General features: G+C 37.8%; 1 protein-coding gene across 1 annotated transcript in view; it reads left to right on the top strand.

Annotated features, from left to right (window-relative positions):
- The window catches only part of KDM5A (lysine demethylase 5A), a 123,230-nt gene that overhangs the window by 93,671 nt on the left and 11,522 nt on the right, over window positions 1-18,037 (top strand). Inside the window, exons 21-26 of the mRNA XM_004381196.2 lie at window positions 4,588-4,767; window positions 5,398-5,553; window positions 8,550-9,101; window positions 9,470-9,616; window positions 15,804-15,963; window positions 17,130-17,350. Coding sequence (XP_004381253.1) covers window positions 4,588-4,767; window positions 5,398-5,553; window positions 8,550-9,101; window positions 9,470-9,616; window positions 15,804-15,963; window positions 17,130-17,350 — 1,416 coding nt within the window. The remainder of the gene's footprint in view (window positions 1-4,587; window positions 4,768-5,397; window positions 5,554-8,549; window positions 9,102-9,469; window positions 9,617-15,803; window positions 15,964-17,129; window positions 17,351-18,037) is intronic.

Genomic DNA, 18,037 nt, shown 5'->3' with positions numbered 1-18,037 from the left:
GTCCATTTCTGAAATCTTGTTGTTTATCTTTTGGATTTCTAATTGTTGTTTTTGTATGATTTCCAGTTGTCAATTTATTTTGATATTTTGTTCCTGCATTATTTTCCTGAGTTCTTCCATTTTTTTGTCTGTATTTTCTGTGAATTTGTCTGCCTTTTCTGTGAATTTGTCTATTTTTTCCTCATTTTTGTCTGGTTTTTGCTTCAACTCTTGGATCTAAAATTCTGAGTATAAGAGATTTGAATTTCCCATCAGGTAATTCTAGTGCCTTTTCTTCTACTGGAAAGTCATCTGGTGTTTTATTTTAGATGCCTTCTGGAACCATCCTGTCGTGTTTTTGTAAATGTTTTGATAATTGTCTGCTGTCTTCGGGGCATTCAGTAGTTATTTTTCTCATTTATTGATTGTAGATTTGTTTGTTTCGTCCTTTTTTTTTTTGTTTTATTTGGCTATGTCTGAGCAGGCAGGCTGTGTGTTCTTTGTTGTTTGCTTGTCTGTGGGTATGATACTTTCCGCCTCCTTCTCCAATTGTCAGGGTCAGTCTCTTAGATATGGTACAGCAGGACAGGTCTAGCTGAAGAGGAGTTGCTAGGATGGGTTGTTTGTGGCACTTCTACAGCCACCAGGGCGGGCTGGTAATCAGTGCAAGGCAGGTTCTGGTAGGCTGTGCCTATGCTGCTTGTTGGTGTGATGTTAAGCACCCGATGCAGGTAGGCAGGATGGAGGGGGGGAGATTGTGATGTGTGGAGCTAAGATGGGTATGGGAGAGAAGAGAGAGGAACAGTAGCCAAAAACATACAAACAAACAAAAAAGAGTGCTAGGGGAGCTTGCCATCGGAGTGGAGAGATGAGAGACTATGAAATGGAGAAAAACAAAAAGGAGAAGAAGAAAAAAAGAACAGAAGAAAATGAATAAATACAAATTAGTAAGAAAAAAGAAAAGCTCCCAGGGATCCCACCGGTGAGGCTATGGGGTCTGGGAAGTTGCTCCCAGGCGTTGAAGTACAGCCTGGCTCACTCAGCGCCAGGTATTTAGGGGACAGGAAGAGAAGGAAGGTATAGAGAGATGAGAAACTGAGTAATGAAGAAAGACAAAAAGGCAAAAGAAAACAAAACAAATTTTAAAAAAGAGCAAGAAAAACCCCCAAGAAAACACAAGAAAAGAAACGGTCTCAGGGATCCCTCCGTGCATCTGTGCAGACTGAGAGGGTAGGTCCCAAGCTGCACAGTACTGCCCGCCTAGAATGGGCTCCCAATTTGAGAGAAGAAAAAGGAAACAAAACAGAAAAAAAAGAAAAAGAAAAAAGCCCTTGGATCCCACCAGCATGACAGCACGGACTGAGAAGCAGTTTCGCATTTGAGCGAAGTTTCACAGCCTTTCAGGAAGAAGCAAAGATGGTACACAGAGCCAGGTATTTGAGAGAAAGGAGTGGGAGGTGGTGAGAGGTAAGGAAGAAATCAAAAGAAGTGGAAAAAAGCAACACCAGCAGCCAACAAATGGCACTCAGGGAGCCGGCCAGTGTGGGCAGGTGGAATCCAAGCAGCCGATGCTTCCCGGCCAAGAGACTGTGGCCGTGGGAAGCAGAGGAGGGTGAGTGGGGGTGAAGAAGGGTGAGGGGTGGGAAAGCATATATCGCTGGTTACCGGTTGTTTTCTCTCCTGCTGGAAGCTCTGTGAAGCTGCTCTCTGGTACCCCCTGTTCACTGGTCTCTGATAGGAGTCCAAGATGGCAGATCTGTGCTGTCTTAGCTGATAGGGGAGCTCTGCGTGTATCTCTCCTCACTGTCTGTTCTCGGTCAGTTTCTTATTCCATTTGGTGCTTGGCTGAGTTCTTTATCCCTTCATTTGATGCTTAGGATTTCAGGATTGCTGTTTTCTCTGTTTGGCTTAGGTTTTTGGATCTTTGCTGTGCAGGGACAGCGTGGTGCTTCTGCCTAAAGCGCCATGTTGCCTGGAAGTCCCATCCAGTTTTGTAATTCAAAATAAGTATTACCTATTCAAACATTACTTGTGTCTGTTGACTTCCTCCTATGAAACATGAGGGAATTAGGTATTTATTTAACTCTTAGTAGTAGGGAGTTTATTTCTTGCCGTATTCTTTGAATCTTTTTCCACATGCATAAATTACTTTTATAGTAAGAGGCAGAAAAAGCAAATGAAATTAACGTTTATTGAACACCACAGTACTCATGGTACTGTTCTAGATATTTGAGGGCCAGAGATGTAAGGTAAGGTTATAAAAATAAATAGGATATGACCTTGGCCCTGAAATAGCGTATTCTCTAGTTGGAGAGACATATATTACACATCTGTAATTCAAATCAAAGTGAAATAAGTGCTAGATAGAGATGAAAGTATGCTTGAATAGGTAATACTTCTTTTGAATTATAAAAGCCATTAAAGTAAGGAAGCATCATCCTACTGTTCAGGTAATGTCTGTTTCACAGATCAATTCCTTTTTTTTTTTTTAATTGTGCTTTAGATGAAGGTTTACAAAGCAAAGTCGTTTTTCATTAAACGATTAATACACATACCATTTTGTGACACTGGTTGCCAACCCCGCAACGTGTCAACAGTCTCCCCTTCTCGACCTTGGGTTCCCCATTTCCATTTGTCCATCTTTCCTGTCCCCTCCTTCCTTCTTGTCCTTGCCCCTGGGCTGGTGTGCGCATTTAGTCTCATATATGTGGTTGAGCTATTTGACAGATGGATTCTGTAAACTTTTCATTCTTTTTTTTTAATATATATATATGTATTTCATTTTATTTTTTGTGGTTGTTAAGAATATACACAGCAGGATGTGTATTCTGCATGTACAGTTCATTGACACTGATTACACCCTTTAAGTTATGCATCTTAATTCTTTAGATTAAAATAACTAATAATTATAGTACTAAAAATTCACTTATCCTTCCTTCCAATTTTATAATTCACATAAATATTACCTATTCAAACAGTGTTGATTATGTAAATACTCTTTACTGCAGAACTGTATCCAGAGAAAAAGGAAACCAACTCTCTTTTACCAAACTGCTACTCTAAGAAAGAACATATTCTAGTTCTAATGTCAAATTCTAATGACTTCTCTTTCACTTTCTTTTCAGTTTACTTTCTCTGGGACCTGCTTAGCTGCCACTGTTTCTCTTTGTTTTTGTTTTTTAAAGTTTTTTTAGGTTTTCACCAGGACAGCTCCTCTGTTTCATCTTTGACCTACTTCAGGCAATTGATTGGCCTCAAGTGTCTGATAATCCACAGTTGGCTGTTTGTGTATTAAAGGATTAAGTCAACAAGTATAGGTAGCTGTCATATGTTTCCTTCCAGTGGAAGGACTGACTTGTAAGCTTCCAACCTGAGGGGCTCATCTTCCTGCACTGTTCTATTCCAGTTAGTCATCTATTCCTATCCGACTATAGTAATGATTTAATTATATCATTGTAATTTCTAGTAGGCCTACAAACTGCTCATTAATTCTTTTTTAAAATTTTACTTAGGTTTCTTTACTGTTTATTTTCCTAGATGCTTCAGTGTATCTTTCAAAATGAATTTACAGGCAAATGTGTTAGTTAACACATGGGAATGGAATGTCAGCATTTAGCACCTAACACTACCTTGCCTTCGTAGGCTCTGAATAATAATGAATGTTATGGGGATATATACACTTTCTTATAGGTATGGCTATGTATTATGTCTGCTAGGAGATATATCCAGTCAGAGGTACCACTCTGAATTATTGTAAAGTCTGTTGGCTGCCAGCCCACTTCAAGTGTTCTCTCTAAGCCCCTGAATAGAATACTTATTAATAACCCTCTCACCTTCTGTAATGACTCAGTTACTTAGTAAATTTAAAGTAGCATAAGTTCAAAAAATCATAATGACTTCATTCCATGGAAAAATTGAAACACTGTGACTTGAAAATTTTCATTCTCATCTCTGCTTATATAACATAAAATTGAGATGGTTATCAGAACTAAAATACTGTTTTGTAGTTGTTAGGAAAACCGTGAAAGGTTTTGGTTTTTGAAATGGGCAAAAGATTACTGGGTTTTGTTTAGCAGACTCTAGCAAACTCTCTAGGATTATTCGATTCTAGGGGTGTGTGCCTTAGATTTTCTTTGAGCTATTTTACAACTCTGTCTAGTGGTAAGAAAAATAATGATAGTAACACAAATGAATCATGCTCATAGAAAGGCAGGTAAATTTATCTGTAGTAATACAGTTGATTTCCACTTGTAGAAAAGGTGATTCTAACCATTAATTTTATTGTCCTGTTGCTATTAGTCGGAATCCATTAATCCATGTTGTGAGATGTTTTGCGGATTCATCATTGTTCTTTATTGTTGCATAGTATTCCATTGTGTGTATGTGCCATAATTTGCTTACCCATTCATCTGTTGATGGGCTCTTAGGTTGTTTACACAAACGTTTTTGTAGGACATTGGAAGTTATATTAATTCAAGAGCTGCAATTCAGATTTAAAGACTGAATAAAAAAAATTAACACAAAACTCTTTGTAAAGTTTTCCTCTGACATATTGCCAGACTCCATAAGAGAACTCAAATTATGTGAAAATGTACTTTTATCTTTCAGAGTGGCAGCAACTATGCTTACTTGGAGCAACTGGAGAGCTTATCTGCTAAAGGGCGCCCTATCCCTGTGCGTCTTGATGCACTGCCCCAAGTGGAGTCACAGGTAGCAGCAGCACGAGCATGGAGAGAACGGACTGGGCGGACCTTTTTGAAGAAGAATTCTAGCCATACATTGTTACAGGTAAGGAGTGATTTTGCTCTGTGTGCACGTAATTCAACAATCTCATTATTAGTTGATAATTTAGCACCTGTAGATAATAGTACCATTGCTGAGGGTTATTTTCAGTTTCTCTGGTCGCAGGTTTACAAGTGCTTCCTCTTAGCTAATATCAGATGTTGATTGAAATCTGGAGCCTTAGGCAGACTCATTTCTAGTTCATCTTGTGCTGTGTCCAGAAAAGGCAATCAGCCTGAATTTATTGTTATTGAACTCTGTCACTGAGAGATCTTATTTCTTAGAAACATGAATTTAAATATCCATTCTTCTTTTCATCTTGAGCAGTTGAACATAGTAGTTGAGAGTACAGACTTTGGAATAAGATAGTCTCAGTTTGAGGACTGGCTCCCTAATTGCTAACGCTGTGTCCTTGGGTAAGTTTTTTCTTTCTGATCCTTAGCTTCCCTGTTAGTAAAATGAGGATAATAATACCTACTTCATAGGATTGTTGTAAAGAGTGAACTAAATAATGTGTATAAAGTCCCTAGGAGAGTTCTGGTACATGGTGAGTGCTCAATAAATGATGCGTTTTATTATTTTCACTTTTAAGTTTTTTTTTAAACCAGAGTTCATGTTTTGGTTTTATCTTTATAGGTACTAAGTCCCCGGACTGACATTGGTATATATGGAAGTGGTAAAAACAGAAGGAAAAAGGTAAAAGAACTAATAGAAAAAGAAAAGGATCTAGACCTTGAGCCTCTGAGTGATCTGGAAGAAGGATTGGAGGAAACCAGAGATACAGCCATGGTGGTAAGGAATTATGTAACAATAGATCTTGAATTTGCTTGGTGGAAACAAAATTCTGTGAGAATATTAGCAGATTCATTCTTTTTATGTTTACCATTTAATCGTTCTTTCCAGCTTCAAAAAAAGGAACATCTCCCTGTAGCTAACCTTCTAATCTGTATTCAGGATCTCATTCCTTTCCCACATCCTTTGGTACCTTGATCCCACAATTTTCCCCCTCACTTTCAAACATTTTCAAACACTATCTCTCTACAAGTACATTCTAGCATGACTGGGACTTTTTTCTGTTAGAAACTGTCTTAGTCATCTAGTGCTGCTATAACAGAAATACCACAAGTGGATGGCTTTAACAAAGAGAAGTTTATTTCCTCACAGTAAAGTAGGCTGAAAGTCCAGATTCAGGGTGTCAGCCCAGGGGAAGTCTCTCTCTCTGTCGGCCTTCTCATCGATGTTCCCTTGGACTAGGAGCTTCTCTGCGTAGGAACCTTGGGTCCAAAGGATGTGCTCTGCTCCCAGCGCTACTTTCTTGGTGGTATGAGGTCCCCCATGGACTGCTTGCTTCCCTTTCCTTTTATCTCTTGTAAGATAAAAGAAGGTGCAGGCCACACCCTTGGGAAACTTCCTTTATATTATATCAGGGATGTGACCTTAGTAAGGGTGTTATACAATCCCACCCTAATCCTGTTTAACATAAAATTACAATCACAAAATGGAGGACAACCACACAATACTGGGAATCATGGCCCAGCCAAATTGATACACACATTTTTTAGGGGACATAATTCAATCCATGACAGAAACCAAATAAAAGAACAATAATAGCAAAGATCACCTCCCCTCTAGTTTACCTTCTAATTGTTTTCCTTGACCTATGGTTGGATCTGAGGGCTCTGTCTCTGACCCCGTATTATAGTCACTCCGTTTCAGAGCTCATCCACTTGCATTGCCTCAGCTATCACCTTGATCAAGTTGACTATCAAATTTCAATCTCTAGCTCTAACCTCTCACCTTTTCACCAGTGTTGTATGTCTAATCACATTGAGGACATCAGTTTCAGTATGTCAAAAGCTGAAATACATCACCTGTTATCTCTTTTTCCTTTAAACTCCCTTCCCCTGCTCTCTGCCCTCCCAACAGTTTCCTTCCTGACAGTTATGCCTATCTCCTTCGAGAAGTCAACTTTAATCCTTTCCCCTCTATCATCAAGTTTATTCAAATGCTTGTGAGCACTTAAATGTTGATTTCAAGGAGCCAACATGGGTTTCATTTGGGGCATTAAATGGGGGAGTACAGTAGACATAATGTCTGGATTTGAGCAAGCCGCATTGTGTCCTGGTGACTGAGATGATTAAATATCAGCTGGATGATAGACTAGGTGAAATCACAATATTTGAAAATCAAAACCAGAAAGTGCTGATTAATGGATCACATCAATCTAAAAGAAGCCTAGGATAACGTGCAGAGTACTTTGCTTCTTAACATTGTGAGGAAAACTACGGGAAGAAAGTAGTATCTAACTACCTTTATATAACTTTTTATTTTTGTATACCTTATCTTTGGCTTTATGGTCATATATATTTCACATTTTTTTATATACTTGTAATCCAAATATGCAAAACATTTTACTGTTCTGCTCTCACCCAGAATTGGCGTATTTTCTATATCTCTTTTGTTTGAATAGTTGTCTAATATGCCATCAAATTACCTGTAAGTTTCTGAACAGTTTCCTAATGTTGAGCATTTTGGTGGTTACTGAGCTCTCCCTATTATAGATAACAGTGAAGTGAACTTCTTTGTGTAACATTTTTCTTATGAATTATTTTCCTAGAATTGACTCTTAGGAGTGGGGTTACTGGCTTAGAATTAAGAGCGTTTTGTTACTCTTAATACTGGTTTGCTTTTCAGAGGAAATGTACCAATTTAATGATATCAGCTGCTTTTTAAGATCTGTCCCTTCTCTTAGTAGCATTCAGCAGTATAGTGAGTACTCAATAAAATAGTTGAAACTGATGAGAATTATGAAAGGAAGGTGTCTTTTTTTTGGAGGAGAAGAAGAATGTGTTAGGATTACTTGGAGCTTAAGTAAGTAGAAAGAAACTTAAAATGAGTTTGGGCAATATATAATAGTAGGGAATTGCATACACTTAGTAACTTGATGTGGCTGCTTCTGCCTACAATGATCTGTGCTGAAGCCAATGAAAATGATCTCATTAGAGAGTCTGCCTATCAAGCCAATCTTGCCAGACGAGTAGGACTGGAAATTACTTGAAAAATTGTTTCAAAGTTACCAGTAGTTTAAAAATAAAATGCATGGAGAATATTTATGATAATTAAATTTTACTTGCTTTTATTTACTTTGTGGAAATGTGTTGCATAAAACAATGTTTTTATAATTGATTATCAGGTTTTGTTATTTTACCTCCACAAGAATTGGAGATGCCTTCTAGAAAGAAATAATAATTGATTTTTGTAGAACTTGTCCCTGGAGAATGAATTACAAGGGATTGGGGAACTAATATTATTGAGTGTACATTGTGCATGGCACCAAGTTAAGCACTTTCATGTGTTATCTTATTTAATCCTTAAAACAGTGAAAATGAGGTTGGGATTACCCTCATTACTTCAGAAAACTGAGATTCAGAGAGTGTGTGTTGGTACCCACATCAGTCACCTATAAGTACATGAGCCAGTCTTCATACCCAAATTACTTGACTTCAAAGCATGCTGTCTTTGTACTGTATTCCTGGAAGAGTTCAAAAGTACTGATTAAATGATCAATTATGGCAGCACTTTGCCCATTTCACAGATAAATGTTTGCACAGAGGTTGCCAAGCTGACCCAAATTTTAGGAAGTTGTTGACAGAACTGATTTTTTAAAAAGGACAGTTCTTTGTCACCATGAGGCCACTATTTAGGGAAGATCCCTTAGCCTTAAGGATTTGGTGTTTTTTTGGCTGTATTGAAATGACTCTGTTCAATTAAATACTTGTTGTATACAGGTGGCAGTTTTCAAAGAACGAGAGCAAAAAGAGGTCGAAGCCATGCATTCCCTCAGAGCAGCCAACCTAGCCAAGATGACAATGGTGGACCGCATAGAAGAAGTAAAATTTTGCATTTGCCGCAAGACAGCCAGCGGGTTTATGCTACAGTGTGAGCTCTGCAAAGACTGGTTCCATAACAGCTGTGTTCCCCTTCCTAAATCAAGTTCCCAGAAAAAAGGGTCAAGCTGGCAAGCTAAAGAAGTAAAATTCCTTTGCCCTCTTTGTATGCGGTCTCGAAGGCCCAGGCTAGAGACTATTCTGTCACTTCTGGTATCCCTTCAGAAATTGCCTGTACGGTTACCTGAAGGAGAGGCCCTACAGTGTTTGACAGAACGTGCTATGAGTTGGCAAGACAGAGCACGGCAGGCACTGGCTACAGATGAACTGTCCTCTGCCCTGGCCAAACTGTCTGTTTTGAGCCAGCGTATGGTGGAGCAGGCAGCTCGAGAAAAAACTGAAAAGATCATCAGTGCAGAACTCCAAAAAGCAGCTGCTAATCCTGACTTACAGGCAAGTTTAGCATTTACATTCTTTTTCTGTTTTGTGGGATAATATTTGTGAAGTATTAGTAGTAAATTAAATGTACGTTACCAGTTGATTAGGAAGACAGCAGTAACTTGCCAGCAACTCTGTTATCCATAACATCTTTTTACTACATAAGCCCATAGCATTTCCTTTGGCTATACATGTAGGTCATTTTAGTGCAATATTACTTGGAAATGTCATTCAGGTGGACCTTGATACAATCAAATGATGTAATCTCTACTAACTGTTGAAGAGCTGTTAGCCACTTTGCAAGTTCATTACATTTTGGTGGTGTTAAGCACCCATGTTTGTTTAGTATGTCTCTGTTTATCTTGAAATTGTTTGTTGTTTAGGGACACTTACCTAGTTTCCAGCAGTCTGCTTTTAACCGAGTGGTGAGCAGCAGTGTATCATCTTCCCCTCGACAAACAGTGGACTATGATGATGAAGAAACAGACTCTGATGAAGACATTCGGGAGACATATGGTTATGACATGAAGGTAATTACATGTTGAAGTTAGAACAGATTATTTGCTATCAATATGATTATTTTGATAATGAAACCACAGTGATGGTGAAGAGAAGGTTTTGGCAAGTTTGTTTTGCTTGGATCCTATCACCCCTTTCGTTTTCATTTCACATCAGTTGCAAGTCAACTGCAAGTACTTTGTCTTTTTAGTTAGTAATAACATCATGATCTTGGCAGAGACCCTGCCAGGTTACAGTTAATCCATTGATCTATTTATATTGTTCTTAGTTGCTCTGTTTAGAATCTGTGTAACCAGGGAGTTCGTAGTCTGATGTAAGAGACTGCCTCCAAAGAGCTATGTGGAATTTTCCCCCCTACCCCTTAACTCTCTTTTCTTGTCTTTTCATGCAGATCAGTTAGGTACTGCTCATTCTTAGGATTGTGAATCCCATGAGCATCAAAACTCCTAGGATGTAAAATTAAAACCATCTATCACAGACACTTGTAAATTCATTGCAGGAGAGTATTTTTCTCAAGATAGGGATTCTTAATTCCAGGGGACATTTTAGTGAAGGAATTTTCCATTATATGAATTAAAGACTTGAGAAAAGTTGACGCTTGAATTAGCCTTTGAAATGAGTTCTCAGCACCTTGTTACTCAGAAGTTAAAAACTCTGTTTATAAGATTGTATAGGATGACTGGGAGCAGCTAAAGGGAGTGCCATCCATGCTAGGTATAAATTAGTTAGCTTTTTACTTGAATACTACAATTGTCTGTTTGCCATAGCTTAGAGGCCTCCATTACTTGCATTGTTTCCTTTCTAACACATTAGGTACCAATCACTGGTCTAGAATTGCTAAACATGATAGACTTTGCTTGGAAACAGATTGGTAACATATGAAAACAAAACACAAATATTACATGATCTTCATTCAGAAGTATGGAACAAAACTGATTTGATAACGGTTGTATGGAGTAGTCCTTTTCTTGCAGAATTTATACAGTGGTCTTAGTTTACTGCGTCTTCTATAGTAAGAAGTATTGGCAGGATAGAAAAGTTAAATTATGGATCTTACAGTGTTAGCAATGCATTTGATGGAAGAGTAGAAGAATCGTGGTAAGACTTAACGGTAATTCGTGGTCAAATTTACCTTGATGTTGGTATCTTTGCATTAAAAAATACATATACTCTTCAAGCATTTTCCCATAGTGGAAGCGCTTACTGTATATGGAAAAATTTATTTGCCAATTTATTTTCAGTTGTCTTGGTGATTTTTCCCTTTGTATGCTGTCCCCTGATTATGACCATAAATTCCTACTTAAAATAATTTGCTTAATAAACCTCCGACTGGTTTAGGAAGAGTAGTAGGTAATTATGTAGTAAAATAAAATAAACCATTTATCTTAGCTACCATAACATTTAGATGTTAAGACAGACGGTTTGTGCTTTGTATTGTTATTACACGTTATATTCTGTGATCACCACCAAATATTTTGAGCAGCAATCCAAGAAAATTATTACTTAGTTAAGTTTCACTTACGAAAATACATATTTAATGAAGCAAAGGCTGTCACAGATCTTTTGGGATTGTGTCTGGGATAATCCATGATATCCGTATGATTATTTCCTTTTAAGGCAGGTTGTTTACCTTTCTGAAACCATCCATCCATATTACAATTTTTATTTTGCAATGCATGAATGTTTAGAATTACACACCAGAAAGGAGGGCATAGAACAGAGTGGCTGTTATCTCTCAGGAAATTCCTTTGTGTATCCCACTAACTGCTGGTGTAGAGAAAGGCAAGTTAATCACTTTTATTCTTTCACGTTCATCCTGATTAAAAGTTGGGTGGCTTGAGCTTTAGTTGAAATAGAGTAGATTTTGTCTGAAACTTTCGTGCCACTGACTAACCACATAAGACAGATAACATATGTAGTTCTCACTGAGAGGCCATTCCTCCTTTCCTGCAGTTTTGCCATTACTGAGACTGACCTGTAATTTTCCTTCTTAGTAGCCTTTGTTAAGGTGTACTGTTTTTCTATCCTTTTATCTTCATCCTTTATTTATATTTAAAATTTTTTTTCTTTATAAAGTTTTGAGTTTACACACAAGCACAAACACATAGAAAAATGCATAAATCATAAATGTATAGCTCTACAGAATATATCAAAGTGAACAAAAGTACGTAACTAGCACCCAGGTCAAGAAATAGAATATTATCATTAACTGTATATTAATTTTGCCTGCCTTTGAACTTGATAAAAGTGAAATCATACATAATATATTTTTAGATCTGGCTTCTTTTCATTCCACATTATGTTTGTGAAATTTACCCATTTTTTTTTTGTACAGTAATAGTTTTCATCGTATGCATATGCCATAATTAATTTACCCATTATACTGTTGATGGATATTTGGGTTGTTTCCAGTTTTTGACTATTATGCATAGTGCTGCTATGAACATGTCTTTTGGTGCACATATGTATGTGCTGGGAATGCTGTACCTCTTTTTGTTGTTTTTTTTAGTGATTGCTCTATGGCTAACAATGCATCTTTAACTTACCAGAGTCAGTATTGTTGTGCCTCTTCACATTTTATATTTTGTACTGAAGAAGTAATTGTTCTTTTGTTTTTAATTTCTTTTTACCTACCATTATTTTCTGGTCAATGTCTTTTCCATTTTGAAAGCTTAACAGAGAGTTTCTTGCATGAGTTACAATGAAATGAATAAGAATCAAGGTCTGAAAAGACAATTCTAGTTAGTGAGAAGAATCATATGTGAACTAAAGTAAGGGTGTTGTACTGTCCCTTCTTTTGCCCTTTAGGACTTAAATTCTCTCCTTTTTTTTTTTTTATTGTGCTTTAAGTGAAATCTTACAGTTCATATTAGTTTCTCATACAAAAATTTATACACACATTGTTATGTGACCCCAGTTGCTCTTTCTATACTGTGACAGCACACTCTTCCTTTCCACTCCGGATTTCTCGTGTCCATTCAACCAGCTCCTGTCCCCCTCTGCCTTTTCATCTCGCACCTGGACAGGAGCTGCTCATTTAGTCTCATGTATCTACTTGAGCTAAGAAGCACACACTTCACAAGTATCATTTTATGTCTTATACTCCACTCTAATCTTTGTCTGAAGAGTTGGCTTCGGGAATGGTTTTAGTTTTGGGCTAACGGCGAGTCCGGGGGCCATGTCTTTTGGGGTCCCTCAAGTCTCAGTTAGACCATTAAGTCTGGTCTTTTTACTAGAATTTGAGTTCTGCACCACACTTTTCTCTTGCTCCATCAGGGACTCTCTGTTGTGTTCCCTCTTGAGATGGTCATTGGTAGTAGCCAGGCACCATCTAGTTCTTCTGGTCTCAGACTGATGGAGTCTCTGGTTTATGTGGCCCTTTTTGTCTCTTGGGCTAATATTTTTCTTGTGACGTCGGTGTTCTTCATTTTCCTTTGTTCCAGGTGGGTTGGGACCAATTGATGCATCTTAGATGGCCACTCACTAGCTTTTAAGACCCCAGACGCCACTCACCAAAGTGGAATGCAAAACATTTTCTTAATAAACTTTGTTATACCAATTGACCTAGATGTCCCCTGAAACCATGGTCTCCAGACTCCTGCCCCTGCTACTCTGTCCCTCAAAGTATTTGTTTGTATTTAGGAAACTTCGTAGCTTTTGGTTTAGTCCAGTTGTGCTGACTTCCCCTGTATTGTGTGTTGTCCTTCCCTTCACCTAAGATAATTCTTATCTACTATCTAATTAGTGAATACCCTCCCTTCTCACCCCCATAACCATCAAAGAATGTTTTCTTCTGTGTTTAAACCTTTTCTTGAGTTCTTATAATAGTAGTAGTATACAATATTTGTCCTTTTGCAACTGACTAATTTCACTCAGCATAATGCCTTCCAGATTCATCCATGTTATGAGATGTTTCACAGATTCATCGTTCTTTATCGTTGTGTAGTATTCCATTGTGTGAATATACCATAATTTGTTTATCCATTTGTCTGTTGATGGGAACCTAGGTTGTTTTCATCTTTGTGCCGGTGTGAACAGTGCTGCGATGAACATGGGCGTGCATATATCTATTCGTGTGACGGCTCTTATTTCTCTAAGATATATTCCAAGGAGTGGGATTGCTGGATTGTATGGTACTTCTATTTCTAGCGTTTTAAGGAAGTGCCAAATCGATTTCCATTTTACATTCCCACCAACAGTGTATAAGTATTCCAGTCTCTCCACAACCTCTCCAACATTTATTGTTTTGTGTTTTTTGGATTAATGCTAGCCTTGTTGGGGTGAGATGATATCTCATCGTAGTTTTGATCTGCATTTCTCTAATGGCTAATGATCATGAGCATTTCCTCATGTATCTGTTAGCTGCCTGAATGTCTTCCTTGGTAAAGTGCCTGTTCATATCCTTTGCCCATTTTTTAATTGGGTTATTTGTCTTTTTGTTGTTGAGGTTTTACAGTATCTTGTAGATTTTAGAGATTAGACCTTGATCTAGGACTTAAATTCTTGAATAGGCAAGAAGGCTATGAACTGTGTGAGTAAGGTCCATTGTGTTCCATACTCCTCCCACAAAACCTTTTTCTCTTAAATTGTTCTTTCCCCATAGCTAACCATTACTTTGACACGTCTAGAGTGTTGGAAAGTATCCTGTTTAATTAAGGTAGTCTTATGATAATAGTAGATCTTCCTCTCAGGCACCCCACAAAGAAAATCAGGTGTTGGGTTAGTCTTTAAGCTATTGTCTCTCATCTCCTAACCCACCCTTTTATACTCTGCTTTGTGATACTGGGGTTGGCAAACTTTTTCGGTACAGGGCCAGATGGTAAATATTTTAGGCTTTGAGAGCCACATATAGCCCCTATTGCATATTCTTCGTTTTGTTTTTTTCTACAATCATTTAAAAATGTAAAAGCTATTCTTAGTTTACAGACCCTACCAAAACAGGATGCCAATTGAGTTTGGCCTACAGGCTATAGTTTGCCCTCCTTTGCTCTACCTGTTGGCTCCCTTCTGCCAGTAGGGGGCATTAGAGAAAATTAAAAGGCCAGAACAGTGAAAAGGGACTTGATCTTTCCTGTTTCATTCCCCATTGCTGTCATCATAATCTGAACTGCATGCTTTTTCACCCTGGGAGGAGCAACTGGTTCCAGTTTCTAGTTTTCTTTCCGGCACCCCTGAAACCAACTACATCATTTTCCCTCAGAGTAGTAGAACTAACTGACTAGTATGTCTTCCTCAGTGCTCTGGGTCGCAGTCTCTGCAGGGCCCCTTCTCTAAGTATTTAAATTCTAATAACTAACTGTGCCTCCTTCCTTTGTCCCCTCAAGCCCTAGAAATTATAACTGTTTCCTGCAGTTGCTGTCTTGATGTTACCTCGATGTTTTCCTTTTTGCCTTTTTAGTCCTTTGATACATATTTAACCAGTTCCCATATTAAATTCTTTGTGTTGAAATATCTGGTGATTTCTGTCTTCTTGACTGTGTTCTGATTATTAAAGCTGTACATATTTGAGCTTGTGGAACCTAATTCCATATGAGCATCGTCTGAGACTCATTAGAGCTGTCAGAGGTGTATAATTTGTATATTTGTAGTCAGGGTCTTCATTGTGGTAATTAAGAGCAGTTGTTAAACTTCTAGATTTGAAAACCTTAAGAGAGGATTAAAGATTTGTGTCCTTAAAATGTCACACCTATACCTTTTTTCCCCCTCCTAAGTCCATTTTATTTTCTTTTAAAGGGTCAAGTTTCCTTAGCTTGTTGGTATAGGAGCTATTTATGGGTTGTAGACTGTAGAAGGTAGATTACTTAATAGTAATTTTCTTGTAGGTTTATTATTTCTATTTTTTTTTTTTTTTTAGCTTTATTCTTTCCTTCTTGACTTGAAACTATAGTTGTTACTGTTTTTCTCCCCAATGGATGTTTTCTCTTATTTAATAGCAGCACCTCAGAAGAAAGTCCTGGCAATCCACATCTGAAAAATCAGCCATTGGAAACCCTGTGGAGCACAGTTCTACTCTGACACACATGGGGTTGCCATGAAGCAGAATGGACTCAGCAGCAGCTAGTTTTTTTGTTAATTTTAATGTCATATTTTTAGCATATTATATTAGAAGCTTTAACCTGAAATCCTTCATTTAGATCCTTGTCAGAGGATAAGCTAAGTGATTCTAATTCTGAATACCCGTTTTTGTTTCTTTTTCAGGACACAGCCAGTGTGAAATCCTCTAGTAGTCTCGAACCCAATCTTTTTTGTGATGAGGAGATTCCTATCAAGTCTGAGGAGGTGGTAACTCACATGTGGACAGCACCTTCATTCTGTGCTGAACATGCTTACTCTTCTGCTTCTAAGAGTTGTTCTCAAGGTATTACCCTTTTTAAAAAATGTGGTGAAGAGCCTATAACAAGTGAGAAAAAACATTGTATTAATCAAGACTGTGAATCTCTTCACAATTTAATACAGTTGCTGGTCATGAAATACTAATAGAATCTTAAAATTCTATTTCGTTTAGGAAAAGCTAGCCCCTGTTTGCATTTTCTTTCATTAGATGATAACCTGAAAACTTACAGAATTATAAGATCTTAATTAGAAGAACTTTAGAGGCTGTCTAGTTCAGTCTCTCATCTCTATCAAATCCCTGATAGGTAGTCATTTAACCTCTGTTAGATCATTACCAGTTGTTGAGGAATGTGTTGGTTTTTAAGAATATTTATTCTGGTTTTATATAGTTTTAACTGTTAGAAAGTTCTTTCTTCCTTGGTGGATGACTTGAATTCTCCATTACGTTCACTTTTTTTCCCCAGTGAAAATAAGTCACGCTGCTTTACGGCACACCTCCTTTGGAGGATGGAGGGTGTTTTTCTTTTCATGGTAAAATTCAGGATTTTATGAAACAGTATATTACTGCCTGTTCATTAGGAAGATAGCCATGTGTAAACAAACAAACAAAAAAACAAAACCCATTGTTGTTGAGTTGATTCTGACTCACAGTGATCCTATAGGACAGAGTAAAACTGCCCCATAGTGTTTCCAAAGAGCAGCTGGTGAATTCGATCAGCCGACCTTTTGGTTAGCAGCTGAGCTGTTAACCACTATACTACCAGGGCTCCATTTATATATAAAAGGCTTAATATTATATAAGTGTTACATATGTTTATATTCTTAATATTATATGCATAATAATTTGGCATACCCTAAATTGGAGAGAGCATAGGTTAAGAAATTTCTGACCCACTCTCACCTTCCTTTGCCATAGGATAAAGAATTGATAAGGAACCTTTTTTTTTTTTTTAAACCTAATCCAGTATTTTAGAGTGAGCTTTGAAGTCTAAATGTTTTTGTTCTATATTTGTTTTTAATATCATTTTCACTTTTATACTGATGCAGTGAATCCAGGTATCTAAAGTGAATATTAGAGGAGGGGGTGACCATTCCCTTAAATATTTGCTTGAAAATATTAGTTTTTTTATAGTTTCAACTGTTTTGTTTTGTCTGATTGTTTTATGTTGTTGTTGTTTTGTTTTTTGAAAGGTTCTAGCACCCCAAGGAAACAGCCTCGAAAGAGCCCTTTGGTGCCCCGGAGTTTGGAACCTCCAGTGTTAGAGTTGTCACCTGGAGCTAAAGCCCAACTAGAAGAACTTATGATGGTTGGAGATCTCCTAGAAGTATCTCTAGATGAGACTCAACACATCTGGCGGATTTTGCAAGCCACACACCCACCCTCTGAAGACAGATTCCTGCATATCATGGAGGTATGGATTTAAAGCTTACTTAAACAGTGGTTTTTAAACTGTATAGAATGCTCCGGTTTCTTGAGGTACCACAAATGCTGGCAAGGAGATAGCTTGAGTGGACAATATTTTGATTCTCCTTCCCACCCAGTTAAGCCAAGTAATTCTGCTTTATGGTTTTCTTTTATTGAGATTTATTGTTATATTTAATTTGAAACACAGGCCATTTCTGCTAAAAAGAAAGTGATGGTCAGGGGCTTGAAAACCACCAGGTTAGAACAACCTCTTTAGTCTAGACTCTCACTACTGGAAGGCTCAAAGTTAGGCAAGGGGAATATGGTGGTTAATAAAAGGAAGCAGACAGATGGTTAAATAGAAGTGGGTTCGGGTGGGAGGGAGAATCCGCATTCATGTATCATACTTGCATAGCAGTTTGTAATTTATACAGTGTTTTTATAGCCATGACCTCATTTGATCCTCACTATAATCCTAAGGGGCCCTGATGGCAAAGTGGTTAAGAGCTATGCCTGCTAACCAAAAGGTCAGCAGTTGAATCCACCAGCTATTCCTTGGAAACCCTAAGGGGCAGTTTTGCTCTGTCCTGTAGGGATGCTATGAGTCGGAATTGACTCGAGGGCAGTGCATTTATGATCCTAAAGAGAGCCCTAGTGGTGCAGTGGTTAAGAGCTCAGCTGCTAACCAGAAGGT

This window comes from Trichechus manatus, unplaced genomic scaffold (genome assembly GCF_000243295.1).
Source record: "Trichechus manatus latirostris isolate Lorelei unplaced genomic scaffold, TriManLat1.0 scaffold00081, whole genome shotgun sequence".
In the NCBI taxonomy this organism is placed as follows: Eukaryota; Metazoa; Chordata; class Mammalia; order Sirenia; family Trichechidae; genus Trichechus; species Trichechus manatus.
Note: the sequence above shows the minus strand (reverse complement) of the source record. Positions and strands in the feature narration are given on the sequence as shown.